The sequence below is a fragment of the Drosophila novamexicana genome, unplaced genomic scaffold (assembly GCF_003285875.2).
Source record: "Drosophila novamexicana strain 15010-1031.04,08,12 unplaced genomic scaffold, DnovRS2.1 tig00000108-arrow-pilon, whole genome shotgun sequence".
NCBI classification, from domain to species: Eukaryota; Metazoa; Arthropoda; class Insecta; order Diptera; family Drosophilidae; genus Drosophila; species Drosophila novamexicana.
In genome coordinates, this window is record NW_020824772.1 from 1,300,144 (window position 1) to 1,322,013 (window position 21,870).

General features: G+C 39.3%; 3 protein-coding genes and 1 long non-coding RNA gene across 4 annotated transcripts in view; 2 read left to right on the top strand and 2 right to left on the bottom strand.

Annotated features, from left to right (window-relative positions):
- Nucleotides 1-36: 36 nt before the first annotated feature.
- Nucleotides 37-615, bottom strand: LOC115772056. The gene has a single exon (XM_030718000.1). It carries the CDS (start codon nt 431-433, stop codon nt 176-178), a length of 258 nt encoding a protein of 85 aa, XP_030573860.1. The 5' UTR covers nt 434-615; the 3' UTR covers nt 37-175.
- Nucleotides 616-8,323: 7,708 nt separating this feature from the next.
- On the bottom strand, nt 8,324-12,785 carry LOC115771935. Its single transcript, XM_030717836.1, has 3 exons — nt 12,722-12,785; nt 8,692-9,150; nt 8,324-8,626 (listed from the first exon to the last, which is right to left on the bottom strand). Exons 2-3 carry the CDS (start codon nt 9,142-9,144, stop codon nt 8,450-8,452), a joined length of 630 nt encoding a protein of 209 aa, XP_030573696.1. The 5' UTR covers nt 9,145-9,150; nt 12,722-12,785; the 3' UTR covers nt 8,324-8,449.
- Nucleotides 10,295-11,589, top strand: LOC115771937. The gene is made up of 4 exons (XR_004018997.1): nt 10,295-10,414; nt 10,486-10,647; nt 10,817-11,215; nt 11,275-11,589. It is a non-coding gene; the product is annotated as an uncharacterized LOC115771937 (long non-coding RNA).
- Nucleotides 12,786-17,048: 4,263 nt separating the features above from the next.
- Nucleotides 17,049-21,870, top strand: part of LOC115771988 (protein tipE) — a 29,771-nt gene continuing 24,949 nt past the window's right edge. The window contains exon 1 of the mRNA XM_030717909.1: nt 17,049-17,818. Coding sequence (XP_030573769.1) covers nt 17,049-17,818 — 770 coding nt within the window. The remainder of the gene's footprint in view (nt 17,819-21,870) is intronic.

Genomic DNA, 21,870 nt, shown 5'->3' on the forward strand with positions numbered 1-21,870 from the left:
TTTAATTTGAATTTTCAACTTCACTGTATATACTGTATATACACACATATACAGCTGCGCGCACACACGCACGCACACACACACACGCACAAAAACTTTGAGCTTCACTTGGACAACTTGTTGCACACAGTTTGTTTTTGTTTTTTTTTTTTTTTATTTATTTAATAAAAGTATCTTAAGTCTGGCAAACGTTTTTGGTCAATTTGTAAACGTTTATCTTCCTAAGCTCGGATAGTTTTTTGATAATGTTCTTGTGATAGAGCTCCAGGCAGAACGTGACACGCTGGTTCAAATGCTGATTGAACTGTAAACGCTGGACGGGCGTATTCCTATACAACTGGGGATGCAGTGCATCTGGTTTTCCGGCCAGCTTCACATGCTCGCTGTGCGTCTTCTGTTGGGCGTTGCTGCTGTTGCGTTTGTGCCTAAGCATAATCCAATTTTAAGCGTTTTTAACGTCAGCTTGACAGCCAGTTGCCACTGTCACGGAAATTAACAAAATTACGTTTGCAATATTCTTCTTCTTTTGTTTTATTGATGTCACATCAAATGTTTGTTTCAGTTTTTGTTCTCTAATCTGTTGGCTAATCGATATGTTTTATATTGTTCTCTGTTGTTGTTGTTGTTGTTAAATTGCGCTGATTGGCGTTTTATTTTCTATATGCACATAACTACATATGCCTATGTATGTGTGTGTATATGTATGTACATATATATATATATATTTATTGCTTGCTTTGCTTTCACGCTGCTTTCGCTGCCGGTCGTTTCACTTTTTCTTCCAAGTTTTTTTCTTTCGTCTCACACACACAGGCCCAGGCACAGGCACAGGCACACGCACACAGAACACACTAACAAAGCGCAAGAGAGCAAAATGGATGCAATCTGCTGTCCGTTGCTTCTGATGCTGCAGTATTTGTTGGTTGTTATTATGGTTGTAGTTGTAGTTGTTGCTGCTGCTGTTGTTGTTGTTGCTGCTGTAGTTGTTGTTGTTGTTATTGCTAGGGCTTACCCAATGCGTTTTGTTGCCTTCAATTAAGAAGCATTCACACTGTTGTCAATTGTTTTCTGTTCCATATATATTTTATTATTTTGGATTGTTTTGATTGTTCGGGGTTTTTGGCGTCTGCGGTGACGACGAGGGCAGCTTGCAATAAGCGCTTATCGGTCTGTACACGAGAGTTGGCTATCAAAGACTGAGCGAGCGAACGACGAGTTACAGTTACGCGCAGCGAGCAGCACTCACACAAGCACATACTCACACACACACAAGCACAGCGCTCTTTCGCTATCTCTCTTGCTCTGCCTCTCTGTCTGGGGTGTTGCTCTCTGTTGCTGTTGCTTGCTTGGTTTGTTGTATTTACATATATTATGCTTTCGTACGTACCTGCTTTGAAAAACAACATAAATGCAGCTGTGTTTGTGTGTGTGTGTGTGTGTGTGTGTGTGTGTGTATGGCGTGTTTGAGTGTGTGCAAGTTTTTCCCCTGCTGCCAACATAATACGTAAAATACTTGAGAAACATGCTCTTGAAAGCGTCGAAAATGCATTCACCACATACACATACACACACACGCGCGCACATACTTAAAACATAGGCCTCAATTGAGTTAACAGTCGCGGCTATCGAAAAATGTTAGCATCTAGACTAGCTGTTAATTTGTTATGTCGATGTGTCAAGCTACTGGCACTGAAAATGCGTATCTAAGTACATAAAAACATGCTTGTGTATATGCATATAAATTTTAATAAGATATGCCATTATATACAGCCCAGGACAATAAAGAAAATCATTTCTAAATTGGCATTTTCTTCCTCTTTGCCCACCTAATTAACGCCAATTGGTATCAATACGCAGCAGCGCAGTGCGCTTATCAATATGACCAGCCAGTCAGTCAGCGGGTATGTGCATATGTACATATGTGTGTGTCTGTGTATCTGTGTCTCTATGACGCCATCATCGCCTGTTTGCCAGCATAACAGCAAATGTCGACGTCGTCGTTTGTTGCTGCTGCCAACCCCAACCCAAAAAAAACTACGCAGTTAACAAAAAGTTAAACACTTGTCAACATTTTTCACAACGTCAACAGAGCGCCGCATAACTCTGTATTTGTATGCATAGCTGTGCGTGTGTGTGTGAGAGTGTGCATGTTTATGCCTGCTGTGCGCGATACGAACAACAGAGCGAAGAGAGTGGGTGAGAGAGAGAGAGAGAGAGAGAGCAGGAAACGCTGCCAACACGATAACAGCTGTTGTTGGCAGAGCAGCAACAATGTTGCGAAAACAGCTGTTGAGCACAGCAAGCACTCAGCCACATAACAGATGAGAGCACACTGCTTGTGTTTGTATGACTTCCAAGTACTCTAACGCTTAACTTATATGGCTAAAAAATAAATTAATTCCCCTTAGGTTAGTAAGTTTTAGCTACTATTCTTAACAAAAAAATATATGTGATCTGCTATGTATGTTGTATTTTGTATATAGGGAATATCTATTGATAACACCGTAATTTCAGTCTCCTCTTTAATAAATTATACTTAGTTTAAACATATTGTCAAAATATATATGCCATGTTAGTCTTATTCCTATTGCAGGGCATTGCTATAAAAATTGCCGGCCGGTTTTCTGTCAACGTCACAAGTTTAACAGTTGAAGAGAGCACTTTATTTGTGTACTTGTGTGTGGGTGAGAGCGTGATCTTGCTCTCTCCGCTCTCAGCAACTCACAGCTGTTATTATGCTTTTGTTTACATCGGCAACACCGCGATGTTGCTGCTGTTGTTGATGTCGCTGCTGTGAATATTGAACGCGCATACACACATACACACGTGCATACATACATATCTCTGATTTTTGGGGGGCCTCTGTTGTTGCTGTATTATGCTGGCTGTATGTTGTATGCTGTAGCTGTTATATTGGCATTGTTGTTGCCTTTGGAATGACCTCTGTGTAGGCATACCACAGCGACGCCACTGCTGTCAGCATGCGGGGGCTGGCTCGGGGCCGAGGGCTGGGGGCAGAGGCTGGGGCTGTCGTTTTCTGGGCGTACGCTGCCTCGATATCCATCAGCGCTACAGGGGCCAATATGCGCACATAACTACACACATACATACATACATGTACATACGTATTCATGTACAGGCGCATAGATTTATGCTGTGCTCGTTCGTTGTTGTTGTTGTTGTTTTGATATTTTTGGGGTGGATTTCATGCCTAAAGCATTTGAAAACGCCATTTGCGATAGATGTCCAAATGCGTTGCGTAGTTTACGGTGTGGGTCAAAGGGGGACGTTGTCAAACGTTTTTAAGCATATACAACTGGCATATATACATTCAAATATCTGAAGACTGTTAATATGAAATTTTCATTCAAGATTTCACAGATTTTGAGCATTGCCTAGCTGAATAAATTTGCATTTGGACAACCTGTAGCCCGCAATGGCGCCCAACTGCAGAGATGCGCTATCTGCCAAAATCAATTAATCATTTCTTGAGTGGAAATTCCTCAGCCGCAGTTGCTAGCAGCAGCAGCAACAACCACAAATTGTATTCAACGGAGCGTTGCCAGCGCTTGTCGTTGGGCATTACAACAAATACGCAGTTACGAAAACAAAAACAAAAAAAACAAAAAAAAAACGGCAATAGTAACAACAACAGCGCAGCGACTGCCGGTGCAATCTGTGTGTTACAAAATCAAACCAAACGAAGAGAAACGAAAAAAGCAAAACCCAAACAAAGCGTTAGATGGAGCAAGACAACAACAGAAGGCGCGCTCACACGCACACATGCACACACACACACATGAACAAACACTCACTGGCATATTACCAAACTGGAAAATAGGTCAACCAGTCGAGAGGGCAAATCAACAGTCAGCTTGCTCGCTCTAATGCTCTCATAGAGTCAAAGAGAGTCTCTGTAGTGTGTGCGCGTATGTGTGTGTGCTGCGCTTAATATTGTAAGAGCGCACATTTGTCAATTAGAACGGGAACTGCTGTTAGCTAACAGTGTCCTCAATTCGTCTGATTGGAATGAGCGCACGGTGGGCGCTCTCCGGTGGGTGGCTAAATAAGTTTGCCTATGCCAAGCTAGTCCTACTAAGCAGTTCCTTTGCTTGGACTACGAAGTTGTGTATGAATTAATTATAATTATTTGATTAATCTCTTAATTCCTCTGTATATAAGTCGGATATCTGTATTTCTTTTGTAAAATGTTGGTTTGTTGTAACTTTTGTGTTCATCTTGTTATTGTTGCCTTTGTATACATGCTGTGTGTATGTGTGTGTGTGTGTGCGATTTGGTTTCGATTGCCTTCGAAACCGGATTTTCAAAATACTTCCATAATATGTACTCACATGTATCTGTGTGTGTATCTGTGTGTGTGTGTGTGTATATACTTTGGGTATATGATTACATTTTATGCTATTGGGTTTGTTCGCGTCTTTAACTGGGCGCTGGCCGTTCTGATGGATACCGCAATACGAACTTTCCATTTTCGCCTCAGCTTTTTAGTTTTCATCGACTGCCATCGCGCCCTGCACATGCGCAACATTCGATACATTCCTGTCCTTTTCTTGAACTTTGCCGTTGGGGTTGGCCTTCCACTTTCACGTCAAACAAGTCAACATTATTCCATTTCTTATCAAGTTAGGAAACACATTGAGCTCAGTTAATGTAAGAGTTGGATCGGACTTCTATCAGGACCTTTGCTATACTCAATGAGAAAGAACAGCTATTTTCGGCACGCCGAACATTTTATACCCTCACACACAAATAGCAAAACCTATTCCCGATTGTTTAAATAGGGACGTTACTTTTTTTTTAGTATTTTGTTGAATTTTATATAAAAATATATATATTCTAATGTCTTTTTTTTTTTAATTTTATCCAGGCAAAACTGTTATTTAGGCTTATTTTACTTCTATTTTGATGATAAATAAAAAAAAACAATACAACATTTTCTGTTAAGGGTATATGTTATACACATATACATGCCTACAACTTATTTAAGAGCCCGATTACCTGTTTCAAATAAGATTATGGAATTCTCTTGCGCTCTCACTCCCTTTTCCTCTCTCTCTCTCTCTCTTTGGCTGTGTATAATGTGCAAAAGCGCGCCAATTTGTGTTTAGTGAAAAAGCTCAGCACCAAGAAATCTATATTCAAGTGCGAAGCACGGCTCAAAGACAGCCATGAAATATTTTAACAAAACACTTATGCACACATACACACCGTTAACATAAGTTAGTCGCGCCTAAGAACCTTTAGTTAAATCAACTTTATTAGAAAACGATTTTTAAAACCCGCGCAACGAACACAACCGATCTGCAGGACAGACGCCCACACACTAAACAGTAAGAGTGAAGAGCACACAAATATTATAGCTTCTGCGCTCACAACTAAGCTAACGGGATCAAAAGCGCTGCGACCAATGGCGTGCAAGCAGTGCACATTGCAATTGCCTCTCCTTGTCTAACCAACAGCTGCAGCCCATAACGTGTTAACAGTTGATGAATCTCTGCAAGAATCTGTCGCAAGTTCTTATCATGTGCTTAACCGTTATTTGGATTTATAATTCAGGTTTAATAGTTGGATCTTTGCAAGTTCAGAGGTCAATCGAGAGATCTTTTTATGCACGTTTTATAGCTGGAGTGAACAAATTTTGAGTAAAGATTGATATATATATATACATATATATTGGTTAAGTGGGCGTGGTTAATTGGCAAAATTGATAACATATTTGCATAGCTTTCTTTTTTTTATGTCTTTCATGATTTAACAGAATCTGGAAACTATAGCTTAGCTTCTATATCTATTCATTTTCTTTATGTATAAATGAGTTCAATTGCTGCTTTCTCAGCTGTCCAGCTGTGTGTGTGTGTGTGTGTGTTTGTTTGTGCCACGAAAGTGTGTGTCAGATGTCCATCAAAGCTGTCAGAGGAGGCCAAAGCTGGGCGCTACGCCAACAGTCAGCCTCGGTGGCATTGAAATTGGGATTAAAAACGGTTGCAAGTTGCGTGCTGGCTCAATTAGAATGCTTGTTGCCATTGTTTGCAGCTTGTTGTTGTTGTTGTTGTTTGCCAGGGGGTGAGGGGTCAGCGTTGTGCACATAATGAACATCAAGTTAGCAAACGCGTCGTCTGATTGATGTGCACACGTCAGCGCCAGGAAGCATAAATTCCAGACAAAGATGAGCGCTGAAATATGTAGAAACAAAGTGCGGTACGTTCCGGGCTGTGGCAAGGCGAGACGTCAAGTTGCCAGTTGCCAGTTGCCAGTTGCAGATACAAATTTATGTCATGTCCAGCATTTTGACAACCGGTTGGCCACAGTTCGCTGCAGCCAGAGACGCGGCACCTGTTTGACAAAAAAAAGCAAAGAGCATACTTGACATGGCTAACAAACTAATTTCACCGATCATCGAATTGCCGCTCCCGTGCCACACACACACACAACTGCGCTTGGTCTTTGCCCCTGGGCTGTGCGTGGCAGCGTTGACAGTCGGTCATAAATTTTTCGTGGAAAGCAGCAACATGGCAGACAGACATTTTCATTGTTCCAATCGAGAGACGACAATGCAACAAAATTGGGCGCAGATCAGGGAACTGTGCCGCAACCCACCCCAAAGCTGTTGTTGTTGTTGTTGCACTGAACTTTGAACTGCGAGTGCAATTGCCACCAGCCATAAATTGTATGTTTAATATCGCCTGCAACACTGTGTGGCAACTGACGTCGCAGCCTGCAACATACAAAAAAAAAAGAGAAATGAAGTATATAAAACAAAAATGGGTCAAAACGCAGCGTCAGGCAGCAGCGAAAATATGTTGACCCACATTCCAGGCGCTGCACGAAATTATGTGTATGTGTAAATGTATGTACATATGTGTGTGTGCAGGTAGTATGTGTGTGTATCTGTGTCAGGGCCCGGCCAGCCCTCAGCCACTAAACGCAAGTCGCCCATATTTATAATATGTATCATGAATAACAATTATGGACACACATTAAAAGATAATAGATATTAAACCAAGAAAATAATATTTAAGCTCAATTTAAGCTTAATTTGACTAAATTTACATTTGTAATAAAACGTTGTAAGTTAAAAAGAAAGTATAATTGCAAAAGCTTTATTTACGTTTACAAAAACAAGAGGTTCTAGTCGGGAGCTCCCGACTAGGGGATACCCTGAACCCTGTTGTTCCAATATCAAATATATATATATATATATATATGTTCTATTTTGGAAGCTATATGTCAAGTTTGGTGACTCTAGCTCTTATTATTTACCAAAATTGCGCAAAAAACAGGATATCGATATCGATTTTTATCGATTGCTTGGAAACGGAGTAAGTTATCGATTATCGGAAACAAACTCGATCTGCGCGGGAGCTAGGAACATCTACATCTGAAATTTCATTCTCTAGCTCTTATAGGTTCTGATATCCTTGCGTTCATACATACGGACGAACGGACGGACAGTCGGACGGACGGACGGATGGACAGACAGACGGACATGGCTAGATCAACTCGGCCATTGGTGCTGATCAAGAATATTTATACTTTATGGGGTCGGAGATGCTTCCTTCTGCCTGTTACATACATTTGGATTTCGCACAAATACAATATACCCATATACCCGTTTTTAATGGGTTCAGGGTATAAAAAAGCCAGCAATTGGAATAAGAAAATATATTTCTTATAAACTCTATTGGCACACAGGTCGATTTCTGGGTAAACAACCCAACCCAAACCCAACTCCAGGCCGGATGCCGTGTATTCCATCTCAATTGGATGCGCTAACGCTAACATCAAGGACAAATTCGCCGTGCCAAGGGCAGCCGCCAGTTACTTGACCCACTTTCTGGTTCTTTTATGCTTGCTGCATGTCAGGGCTGCTGGCAAAAACTGGGGCAGCCTTTGCTATTGCCCCCTACCCTGAAAACGGTGCTCAGTAATGAGCTTTGGCGCACACGCTTTAAGCTTTTGCGGTGCGGCAAGCTTTCAGTTAGCTTTTGTAGTAGGCTTTCCTCCCACCATTAGGGTTGCTCAGTGTACCAGTAAACATTTTTTCTATAAGCGCCAAAAAGTATGCAACACTTCTGAATGGACCAAATATCTTTTGGTACTCTTGTACAGGACCAACAAAATTGTTGACGAAAAAAGTTTAAACACATAAAACGGTAGATATTAGTTAAAAGGAGAATACAAAGTATTTCTATAAAAATGGGCAAAAAGTGTATTTTGTATTTGTGCGAAATGTAAATGTATGTAACAAGCCGACGCATAAAGTATATATCTTACAGCTATCTTTTACATTGTATCTATCTAAGATATCTGTTGTAACCTTTTCTTATTTTTAGATTAAGATTCTTTTATTTATAGCTGATATGCTAATACTGTAGCTTAACAAATTTTCATATTATGATTCAATATAGTATAGTATAATGATTCACGCTTATCTGCGGCAAATGATGACATGTACAATAAAAATAACAATAACGATTGTTATTAAAGGCCACAATATCCGCTGGTTAACTTGTTCTTCATAGCTGTGCGATTGGTAGCAAAGGTCCAGATACGATTTGGGCTTGCCAGTTTTATTATTTGCACACACGACGGTTGTCCTTAAATTCTGTAAAGGCAACACAAATACACGATTAATCTCTGCCCTTTTGTACATGATATCCATTTGCGTACGTTAGCTTGATTCAGGATTTGCTTATAGTTGGGATCGCTGCAATCGCACTTAAATGGATTGTAATGCATCGACGCCTTGCCTCGTATATTTATGCGCAGGAGTTCGTTTGGGTCAGAGAAGTTGTTGTGATCGAGAACCAAATGCCATAACTGTGGTAGACATTCCGCAATGCCAACGGGCAGCACTTCTATATTATTGTGTGATAGATCAATTTTTCTGGTGCTATTGAAATCGTGCAATAGTTCCTCTGGCACTGCTGAATAATTATTCCACCTCAGCCAGAGCTCGGTTGGGGCTCTCTTTCTCAAGCACTTAAAGTCAATGCTTGGTCGATTTGAGCAGTTCGCGACCCGCTCCACGGGGAAGAAGCAGCCGCAATCTAGTTCAGCTCTCCTCACTGAATTGAAGGACTCTACACTGGCACTCAAAATGAGCGCCAGGCTCAGAATCATCTTTGCCTGGAAGAAGTTCAAGCAAATGGAAGACAAATAACCAAATAAGCAAAGCGTATCAAAATATCATTACATTCATTTTTCACTAATATTATCAATGCAATATTATTTCTTGGTTGACTCAAAGCATTGTATAATATTGGCCCGTATAGTGTTAATAGCATACTGAGCCGTCGTACCGGGCTACCGAGTCAGTGTACATTGATTGATAAAAAAGAGACACGAGTACAAATATATAACAATAAGAGAAATTAATAGGAGACTTCGACTAGAAGATAAGCTAAATCGTGAAAAACGGTTGTGTGAAACTTTTTTCTGTATCATCATTTCCAACGATTTTTGTTCAAATTCATATTGGAAGTGTCATATTTTCCGGAAAATCCATGCATCCTTGATGGCAATGTTTTTGGTTCAAATTCAATTTCAAAGCCCTTTATAAAAATTCATTTCAACATGAAAATATAATGAATATTCCTGCTAAATTTATCTTATGACGTTGAGTTCACGATAATACGGGTAGATTTAAATTTTTCATATGTATGTGTGTATGTATGCATGTATGTATGCATGTGTGTCTGTATGTATTCATGTATGTATGCATGAATGTATGTATGTATGTATGTATGTGTGTCTACATGATGTATGTGTGTATGTGGGCGTGTCTGCATGTATTAATGTACTAAAGTATGTTTGCATGCATGCATGTATGTATGTATGTGGGCCTACATGATGCATGTGTGTATGTATGTATGTTTATGTTTATGTGTGTATGTGGGCGTGTCTGCATGTATTAATGTACTAATGTATGTATGTATGCATGCATGAATGTATGTTTGTAAGTATGTGCGTAAGTATGTATGTATGTATGTATTTATATATGTGCACATTACTTACTTACAAAAGGGTGTTCGCTTACTAATCGGTAGCTGCAAGTTCTACAAAGCTTATACTCACAATCAATTGATATGTATTTCTTCGGTATAAGATTGCAAAGATAGTGTGTTTTTGGCTAAGAGAATCGTTCGAAATTCACAAGTATTTGTATTTGATAACAAGCCGCGATATGTTATCAAATGGAATTTTAGTTACCATCTACGGATATGTCGCCTACGCGATTAGTTTGACAAGGGAATTTGCGCTGGTTATTAGCAATTTTCAAATGTTATGCAGTGTCCATATATGGACATATATGGTATATATGATCTTCGTGTGAACATACTTAATTACATCACTTCACATACATATGTGTATGTCGGCGCGTACTGAGTGTGTGTGTATTTCACAATAATTGGTATTTCTTATCGATCTTATCCGCGTCCTTATTCAAATCCTTCTTTCTAGGCTTCTCATCTACCAACCGCAGAAGTTTCAGCGCACTCTGAAAAGATCGTCCCTGAAGCTATGATCGTACAGTCTATAGTATTTATCCCGGAATGCGATCTGTCGCTCACAAAGGCGCCTTTTCAACTCTCGGAGCGGAACTTCCGTTGGAATATTTAGCTCGTAGGCCTTCAGTTCCGACTTGACTTTTATGCATACCCAAGCCTCTCCTCCGCAACATTCCTTTCCCCTCCTATGCATTCCTGTCACATCCAACCCATATTTTACCACACTTTCCTTTAAACTTTGCTCTCTATCTTTCTCTCTCTCTCTCTCTCGCTGGTGAATTTAGTCATCCAGTCCTTTGGCAGATTGCTTCCCCCGTTGCAGCAATTCCTGCATGATGTCGTGCTCCGTCCCAGGATTTCTTTCGGCACAATCGGCTATGCAACCATCGGCTCTGCTTTTCAATCTTTTGAGCCACTTTTAGCGATATGGAGCTGCACTTGGACTCACTGATGCCCGATTGCATGGATTTCCTACGAGTTTGATGGAGCGGAGTAATCGCGGCGTTCCCTGCCAGTTCAGTACAGTTCTTGAGAACTGTAGATACTGCTGAGCCTTACCCTGCTGTAATGAATACTTCTCAAGTTCGATCGATGTTCAACCAATAGAATCTTCCAATCAGCAGATTCGCTACCGAAACCCAATCTGACAGTTGCTCCGCAGCAATGATTAGTATTCAACAAACGTATGCTACAATCACTTAGTAATACCAACAAAATAACTCACGGCAATACTTTCTTTTAGCAAGAAGAAAAAACAATTCCTTACCCAGGCTAACCAATTTTTCGAACAAACATTTGACTGGCGAATGTCATCCAAAGGACGTTATATTGTAGACTATCGCAGCTTTTGTCGCACTTTCTTATAACCTGAACCCTTTAAAAATGGATGTAATGTATTTTTGCAAATGTATCTAACAGGCAAAGGGAAGCAGTCCACATATATATTCCTGATCAGTATCAGTAGTATCGGAAACTCCCAACTAGAGACTCATACATGTTATACATGCATTTATTGTAATAACTTATAAACTTTTAATATTTATGCCCATTGCAAAACGGTATGAACGAGCTTACCTTTTACAATTTGATGCTCTCCATATTAACATCGATAAATTATTTATTTATTTTTCAATTTTTTTTTTATACCCTGAACCCATTAAAAATGGATATATGGGTATATTGTATTTGTGCAAAATCCAAATGTATGTAACACGCAGAAGGAAGCATCTACGACCCCATAAAGTATATATATTCTTGATCAGCATCAATAGCCGAGTCGATCTAGCCATGTCCGTCTGTCTATCCGTCCGTCCGTCCGTATGTATGGAGCTAGAGACTTGAAAGGTGTAGATGCTCCTAGTTCCCGCGCAGATCGAGTTTGTTTCCGATAATCGATAACTTACTCCGTTTCCAAGCAATCGATAAAAATCGATATCGATATCCTGTTTTTGGGAAATTTTTGTAAATAATAAGAGCTAGAGTCACCAAACTTGACATATAGCTTCCAAAATAGAATATATATATATATATTTGATGTTGGAAGTAGAGGGTTCAGGGTATCACCAGGTCGGGAGCTCCCGACTAGAACCTCTTACTTGTTTAAATTTATTATTATGTTTTATCGTGAATGTGTAACGCATAGATGGAGACATCTCCGACCCCATAAAGTACATATATTCTTAATCAGTATGCTGTTGCTCGCAGTCGGAGCCGGCTTCATCGGACAACTACATATATCATAAAGCTGCCATTGGAACGATCGGTCGAAAATTAAGTTGTTCTATGGAAAACTTTATGTTTTCAAGATATGTCTATTAACCGTACTCGGCATTAACTATTTGTGGTTCATAGATAAGGGCTTCTTCTTTATGCAGTGTTGTATAAATCCGTTCATAACAGATGTTTTTGTGGCAATGTCGTATGTAGGTTGAAGTAACATTCGACCAATTCTTTCTAGAAAGATACCTACCTTCTAACGACCCATATAAATAAATATATATATATATATATATATATATATATATATCGTACAGAGAATGGATCGTTAGAAGGTAGGTATATTTCTAGAAAGAATCGTTCGGAATCGGAAAGAATATATATATATATCATATATATATATATCTATATAAACAACATAGTTCGCGTTTTCAGCAGCAAAGCCATTGCAGTATAAAGTTAATATATCTTACTTGATTATTAAATTCTTCCACGATGGAGTCCGGCGACTTTACAATTTCTTCGTTCAGCGTAATGACTATAAGAATAAATGTTCATCGAAATGCGACCTTTAAAAATACCAAATCCCAAATAATAATAACTGTTAGTAGTATTTAAAGCTCGCTGTCTTTGATATACCAAAAATTGAATTAAACCTAATACTATATTAATTCAATATAATATATATAATTCTATGTGTTCAACCCATTTCAATATTGGATATTCCACTTGCAGCTGTGGAACATTGGTGGAAGTTTTCCACCTTTTTGCTAATAATCGGCTTAGTTACAAATATATTTTCAAAAATCTTTGCGAAAATATATTTAATATTTTTCACAATATTTACGGCGCTTGAATGGAATATGCAAAGAATAAACTATAGAAAGTTTATTTTTCGAATTAAAGATAATATATATATAATATTATTTGTAAAAAAAAACTGTTCTCATTAGCACCGGTGCGAAATGTGTTCTCAATGATGACTAGAAAAGACAGTAGTAACAGCTTAGCGACTCTATTCTCTATACCCAACCAATATACCCTTTTTAACCATTTTTTGAGGGTACAAAAAGCAGAGCGTGCCGACTGGTCGGCCACCAGTGTAAGCTACACTATACGATAAGCAACAGCAAGCAGTGCAAGCAGGTTGTTGTCTGTGCTAAGTTTCAAGCAGTGCTCTGCTCACAACGAGCTAAAATTGTATGAATTTGTTTTATTTGGTTTATTTGAAATCCATTTGTTTATTTAATAAGTGGGAGATTGTGACAACTGTATCTAGGTTTAATTTATTCCAGGCAGTAGAGCAAGCAGTGTAGCATTTGTTGTTAACAAACAACTAGCGAGTGCTTGAGACAACGACTGTTTCTCTCAAGCTCAGCGGGTGCACGAAGTGCGCAAATGCGAATCCTTTGAATGCTCCTGACTCGGCAAAGAGTCGCTGCCGGCGTTGACGTCGCCAGCGCTTCTCATGTCGACTTCGCGAAGCTGACGCCACCCGCACACACACACACACACACACACACACGTAAGCACATAGACACCTACACTTGAGTCCTGTGCGGAGTCGGGTCCTTGTCTCAGTTTTGGACAAACACTCCGAGAGGCACGTCAGGGCCCAGCGTTCGCGCTTCTCGTCTCGATTCAGTGTGTGTTGTGTTGTGTTGTGTCTGTGTCTGTGTGTGTGTGTGTGCCCGCGCGTGTGTTTGCCAGCGAAAAGCCAGAAAAGGCTAACAAATTCCCTAGTCTATGGCAAATTCTGTGCTGTAATCGGCGGTACATTGTGCACAAAACAAACAACAACAACAAAAATCTTCAAATTTGACCAGTGAAGCAACAACAACAACAACAACAACAGCAACAAATTTGCCAAGGGGGCAACAATGCGCGGAGCAGCGCGATTTCAACTGTCAAAAGTTAGTTAGATACTTGGCTGCATTTTTTTTTTTTGCCACAGTTAGTGCTAGCCGCAAAAGGCGTGGCATGGGCGGCTATGTGCAAATATATCTATATGTGTTTTATACAAATTTAGCAACAATTATTTGCGTCAGCAGCGAGCAGCGATAAAAAAAGAAAGAAGAGTCCAACACAAAGTCTAGCAAAATCTGTTCTCTGACCATTTGGCAGACTTGTTCTGTCATGACATTACTCATACGCCCTGTGCCCAGTTGAAAGAACTCAACGCACGATGCAGGACATATACATGAATGAAATCATCCGAAATACATGGCAGCACACGCAAACACGTGCATGGCATGTATGTCATGTGCGTGTGCGTGTGTGTGTGTGTGTGTGTTTGCTAAAATTGTGAAATGTGTTCCAAACTCCCGCAACAAAAACAAACTGTGTGTGTGTGTGTGTGGGTGCGTGTGTGTGTATGTGTGAAAGTGACCAACATTTAGAGTCACGCAAAGCTGCAATAAAAACAAAAATGCTCAAACTGAATATGAGGGTAAATAGTGGGTGTCATGCGGACAGGCCCAAAAAGTGAATAATTCGAATGGAAGAGCATAGCGAAAGATTGTCCAGGCAATGGAAAATAAAATTGCAACCAACAAAAGCAACAAGATTAGAAATAAAAAAAACATAAATAAAAAAAATAAATAAAATGAATAATTAAAATTAGAAGATAAAATAGTACCAAAATAGCACCAGCTGGATATATTTTTTAAATTTAATTTTATTTTATTCTTATTTTTCTTCTATATTTATATTTTTATATAATTTTATTTTTATTTATTTGATTATTTTTATTTATTTCATTAATATTTATTTTTTGTATTATATTATTATATATTTTATTATTTGTATTTATTTATTAATTATATTTATATCTATATTATTTTAATATTATTATTGTGTTATATTTATATTCCTTTTTATTATTTATTTTATTTTATTAATTTAATTTTTTTCTAATGAATATTAGTTTTTATTGTTATTTTTTTTCTTAATATTTTTATTGCTCATTTTATTATTTTATTTATTATATTTATTTATTTATTACATATTTTATTTACTGTTTTTAACTGTCACAAGCATTAAGCAAACAAATAATTCTTTTTATTTATATTTAAATAGTTTTGAAGTGAATTTCCTCTTTTCGCGACAAGTGTTGAAATGAATAATTGTGAAAACAGTGTTGTAAAGCAGTTTATAAATCAAGCATTGCCTGTCATCAGCTCTTGTTATAATTAATACTTTCTTTTTTGACTAGAGCCAAATAAACTAGGTGATGGGCTATCAGAGCAGAAATTTTCATATATTTCAATAAAAATAAAAAGGCGATTTTCATTTAGTTTAACTGACTAGCGCCTACTTAGATTGTTTCAGTGTACGCTGCTGAATTAGGCGCAGTTTTTGGTGGTCAACAGACATTGAACATTTTGTGGGAACTATAATAAATCAAGCATATCTGGTATTTTTTTTTTTTTGTTGAACTTGAGCGTGAGTCGAAAAAAATGCAAATAAATTGAAAAATAATAACAACTATGGCAACAACATTAGATTGTGCCGCACAAAATGTGTAGCATAAATAATTCCACCCATAAAAAGAAAAAAGAAAGATTACACAGTCACTGGGGCGACACACTAAAAAGAAAGTCACACAGTTTGCTCGCGACGTCGACGCTGACGTTGACGCTGACGTCGCTGCCAACGTTGGCAGCGTCCTTTTACGGGCGCTGCTCTCTCGCACTCGCTAGTTTACTCGCTGCTCGCTGTTTGCTCTCTTGTCAAACTAACCTACATCAACAGCTGTCAAGTGCGGCGCAAGCATAAACCGCAATTTGTTAATTGCCGCCCTTCCCATTGTTCATGTTCTTGTTGTTGTTCTGCTTCTTCTTTTTCCAGTGCCAACAATAATATCAACAATAGCGGTGAATTAACGGCAATAACAATTAGAAACAACAGCACAAGTACTAACTGTATAATGCAAATGTCAAAGCTGCCCGCGACGTTAATAAAAAGCAAAGCAAAAATAAAAATCAACTCATACAACACAAATGAAGACGCTGCCGAGCGTCTTCCTTTCGCCGTCTGACTGACTCTGTCTCTCACTCTCTCGCATTCTCTCTTACTATCTTGTGCGCGCTATCTCTGTCACACACTCGCTGTCTGCCTGCCTATACACAACCCCTGCCCATTAGGTACTCACGCGCGCGCTCTCTGTCTATCTTTCTCTCTCTGTCTGTCTCACCCACCCACTCTCGCTCTCTCGTGATTTGTAACGCTTTCTGTGGGCAGCGAGTGTGAGGCTTGGTTGGTCAAACAGCTGTTTATCCGGTCTCCTTCTGCGTCGACGCGTGTGTACATAACCTCAATCATCAAAAAGTTTGTCTCGCGTCCGCTGCGTACTCGTGCCGCTCTTGGATGTTGCGGTAGGCAGCGACGCCTGCCGCTGCCAACGCAACGTCCGCGTCAGCTTCGACGTACGCTGCAAGTGTCCAGCTTTCTTCATTTCGCTCTCTCTCTCTCACGGTTTGTCGCTCTGCCTGCTGCCAAATTGAAGAGTGCAACACCGACGACAACGACAACGACTAACCCTAGGAGCAGCTCTCAGGCCCAGCCGCAGGCTTTGGCTGGTGCGGGTGGTGACGTCGCTGCAGCTGCAGCTGCTGCTGCGACGCCAACGCCGACGGCGACGTCAGCGTCAACGCAAGCAACAACAAAAGGGAAAACAGTAACAGCATTAACAACAGCAACAACACCAGCAGAAGCAGCAGCAGCAGTAGCAGTAGCAGCAGCAGCAGCAGCAGCAACAATCAGCAGCAACATCAGCGCCCTGGGTGCACCGACAATAATATGAGGAGTGGCAGTTCGGAATTACTACTCGAGCAGCAACAACAAGAGCTACGGTTACGTAAAATCCGAGAACTGGCTCCAAAAAAGAAAAATGGCAATCGGCGCTTTCGTTCGTGGCGGGAACGTGCGCGTTTCTATGGCACCTCCACACTCGCCTTTTTCTCGGTGACGGCCGGCGCATCGCTGCTGTTTCTGGTGCCGCTCTATGTGGATCCAGCCATATCGACACTGAGCCACGATTTTATCGAGAATCCAACGTTGTGCACAACAACGCGTCGCGAGGATCTTGTCGGCATATTCAATTGCTCGTGGAGCTCCTGTCGCGAGGGCTGCACCTCCGATCTCTATCGCTGTGTGCACATATATGTGACTTTTATTGAACAGAACATTACGATACCAGAGAACATGACCGACTATACCAACTACACCGCCGAGTGGGAGCAGTCCGGTGAGGCCACATTGCTGGTCAACATTAAGGGATGCGGCTATCCGCCCACTGTCACGTGCAAGAACTTCAATATGTATTATGGCGTCGAGGGCGCCATCTATCCGTGTTTCTATTCGCGCAAAAACAAGACCGTCGTCCTCACATCCTACAATCATGACGATCAGGAGGCCATCATCATTCATTTTTTTGTGGTCCCCTTTGTGATAACGGTCATCTCATCCATCGCCCTCTGCATCATGCATTGCGATTGCCGCTGTAAAAAGGATCGCAGCCATCGGCGCAATCGTCCGCAGTGCCGCCGGCCACGCATTGAGAATCTCAGGTATGTACGCCCACAATCCTATCGCTTAGCATTGGAGCTTAAGTTAAATAAACAACTGCCTCTAAAGTTAGATTAATCATTGCACAAAAAGAAATTAATAATTAAAATTGATTATCTTAATAAAAGAAACTTAGAAAAGTGATTTACAATATTTCAAGAGGAAACTTTTCCCAAGGATATTAAACTTGTATGTGAGAAAGATTATTCGATACTCAAAACAGTTAAAAGATGTAATTCATAATTTTTTTGTTATTTCATTTAAATATTTTTTAATTAGCTGTTATGATAATTCCTTACAAATGTTTATTAATTTTAATTTAATTTTTTAAGTATATAATAATTTTTTTTTTATTACATTTCTTGTTTTATTTATTTATTATTTATTTTATCTATTTTTTACAAAAGTTTATATATATTTCGAAAATTTCATGTAATTAATTATTTGTTTATTTTATTTAAGTTTTATGACATTTTTACTTTTTTCACTAAGAAACTTTTGTTTAATGTTTATTTAAAAATTCAATTTTTTAAGTAAAGAATTCTTTATTTATTTTCGTTAATTTTTTTCTGGCATTTCTTGCTTATACACAAAAACATATTTTTGTTTACAAATGTTTATGCATAAATTAATTATTTATTTTGTAAAAATGTTGATCACAATTATGAGTTTCTTAGAAAATGCTTCTTAAAGATTTGTATGCCAATTAGCTGCCATTGATTCGATTGATAAAACATGATTTGATTGCACAACGTGATATTAGTTGTTTAAGCCCTGTAAGTTGACGAAAGTACAGCCTTGATTATCAACTGTCAAGACGAAAGTTGCAGAGCTTATACCTAAGTAGGCTAATGTACAAGAACATCTTTTAACTAGTCGGGCTCGAGTTTGAGTTAATTTGCATGCATCGTCAAATTGAGTTTCAGTTGACTTCAGGTTCCAAGCTCATTTAAATTAATTAAGTTTACAAAAGTTTGCCAACTTGTAGTAAGCTCTGGAACTGTACTGAACTGTACCTGAAGCAGGTGCCACTCACCTGCCCCATCCAATTGCAATAAATGTGTTGTTGCTGTCCATTATTTGTTTGGTTGGCCTCGACTCGAGATTTAAATAATTCAATAATGACACATTCGACGAAATTGGAAGCCAGCTTTATTGTTTGGAGTAATGAGTGGGCTGTATTATTTATAAGTCCAAGTGTCACATGCATGTCTGCGTCTGTGTGTATGTGTGTGTGTGCCACAGATAATACACGCCCAACAGGCACGCATTAACTAGCAGGAAAGCACGCACCACGCTGCGTATGATTGATTTGTTGAGCTGTTGACAAGTCGACTCTCGATTGAGTTTCGGGCTTTATTTGCTATCCACAGCGCTGCTCCTTTGATTATACACATGTGAATAAGTGCGACAATAACAATTACATTTATCATTGGAACATATTAAAAACAAACAACCATATTTATAGTGCGCTCCGGCAAAGCTATTGATTCGTAATTATAGTCTTTTTGTGGCATTCTTTTCCAGTGAGCTAGTAAGCTTTATACTTGTCTGAGCGCACTGTGGCTCAATTTTGCATATCCAATTGCAACTTTACATTGACGCAATCGATAATAAATTGGTCTGTCCGGACCCTTTGCACATGTGCATCTGCATTATTCAATTGGGCCGAGTCAGTTTCACATGCTCAGGCACGAGCAGGCAATCGAGCCATGCAATCAATGCTGCCATTGTCTTTCAGGCTGAGGTGAGCTGCCTTTTGGATTGTTTACCTCATTGTTTGTGGGGCACGTGCCCTATCAATTAGTAGCCGAATGAGCATTATGCCCAGCTAGATTTTCGTTTATCTGCCCAATGGGCTTATGCCGAACAATAGAGGCCGATGACAGCATGTGTTATGAGTTAATAGGCCTACATTTTCAGCATATTTCAGTTTAAAGCACAACATGTTGGTCGGATGACCGTTCAACTAACTTAATAGCCCGAGCTAGCTGTTTATTTATTTCATGCAAATGTGTGTAATAGGTAGGAAACATCTTCGGCCATATAAAACGTATATATTCTTGATCAGCGTTAATAGACGAGCCAGTCTATCGATATCGATAACTTGATTTTTTCTTCACTTGAAAGAAACATACTTTCAGTTTGTTTTTAGCTGTGTTTTGATTTTAAGCTATGTTTGCTAAGGAGTCTTCGAGGAACCTATCACGTTTCTATTTAGTCTGAAATTTCCATTAAATCTGAAATCAAATTTATCAAAATACAATTCTCGACAAATCAAAACAAGTAAGAGGTTCTAGTCGCGAGCTCCCGACTAGGGGATACCCTGAACCCTCTTCTTCCAACATCAAATGAATATATATATTCTATTTTAGAAGCTATATGTCAAGTTTAGTTAGTCTAGCTCTTATTATTTACCAAAATTGCCTAAAAAACAGGATATCGATATCGATTTTTATCAATTTCGTGGAAACGGAGTAAGTTATCGATTATCGGAAACAAACTCGATCTGCGCGGGAACTAGGAGCACCTACATCTAATTTCAAGTCTGTAGCTCCTATAGGTTCTGAGATCCTTGCGTTCATACATACGGACGGGCGGACGGACAGACAGACGGACATGGCTAGATCGACTCGACTATTGATGCTGATCAAGAATATATATACTTTATGGGGTCGGAGATGCTTCCTTCTGCCTGTTACATACATTTGGCTTTCGCACAAATACAATATACCCTTATACCCATTTTTAATTGGTTCAGGGTATAAACAACTATTTATTATTACCCTGCTCACATACTTATTAAAAAAAGTAAAATGTTTGCAAAGATCTCTTAACAAAAATGACAGCCAAAGTATATTGAACAAAGTTTTCATTGTCTTCGAGCTTTTCAGATATATTTATGCTAAACAAGGTGAGGTTTATGGCAGGTGTCGCAGCCCGCAATCTTTCCACCGTAAAAAAGGCTAAAAAGAAATACGCATAATTTAGCTTGTTTTCAACGGAAATCACTAATAAAAACAGTTGAAAAAGAGCTGTTGAAAAGTTGCGAAACCAACTGGCGTCAGCATGTGCCATTGTTAATGCTATCTGTGAGATACACACACACACAGACACACACACACACGCACACAGACGCACTCCTACACTCATGTGGCATAAGCACGTGGATGTAGAGTTGTGTACATACATATATGTTACATAATCTGCTTACCTTTCGTCGCAGTCTCGCTGACTAGGAATAAAAATAATTCTAGTTAGTTTTGTAAAGGATTTGCAGCATATCATGTGCATTGCAGTCCTTTGGAATTATTAGAAAAAATATTAAAATGCAGCTTAGGCTACAAATGAAAGATTTTGTTGAAGTTGAAACTCTTTAGCTTGTGCCTGAAATTAGCAATTCTTAAGACAAGTCAATCATCTGGTTTGGCAAACTTGCAAAATTGCAACCCATGAAGCATGAGAATACTCCACTCAACTCAGCTCTTCAAACTCTTAACAAAGCAGCATTCCAAGTGCTGTTCTGGGCTCAAACGGTTGGCGGACCTGCTTCGCGGCTGCACCCAAAGTGGCCTACTTAGCCTGGCCAACTGCTGCTCCTGTGGCTGCTGCATGGCAGCCTCCTGTCGCTTGCTGCGTGCGTGTGTGTGCCACTTTTCGCAGAAAAGCGTGTTTCTTTTACTTACGAAAAAAATAAACGAGAAAGTACGCATAAAGCACTAAGCACACCGAACATTTGATGCTCTTGCATACATTTTCCTTACGGGATAGTGAAACTTGGGTATGGGAAGTTTGATGAAAATATATTGGAATACAGAATCTATTGATATACAAAAATTCATTCTTCAAACGATCTTTCCTATAGTGCTATATAATATAGTAGTGCGGTCTTGATTAGACCCGACACACGTATAAGCAGCATAGTTGTAATAGTAAATGCCGAGTTAGGTAAAGATACAAGAGTTTTTCTTATTGAAGCCGATCGTTCGACCGATTGTTCCTATGAAAACTATCTTATGAAGTAAACCGATGTTGATAACATTTTGAGAAGCAT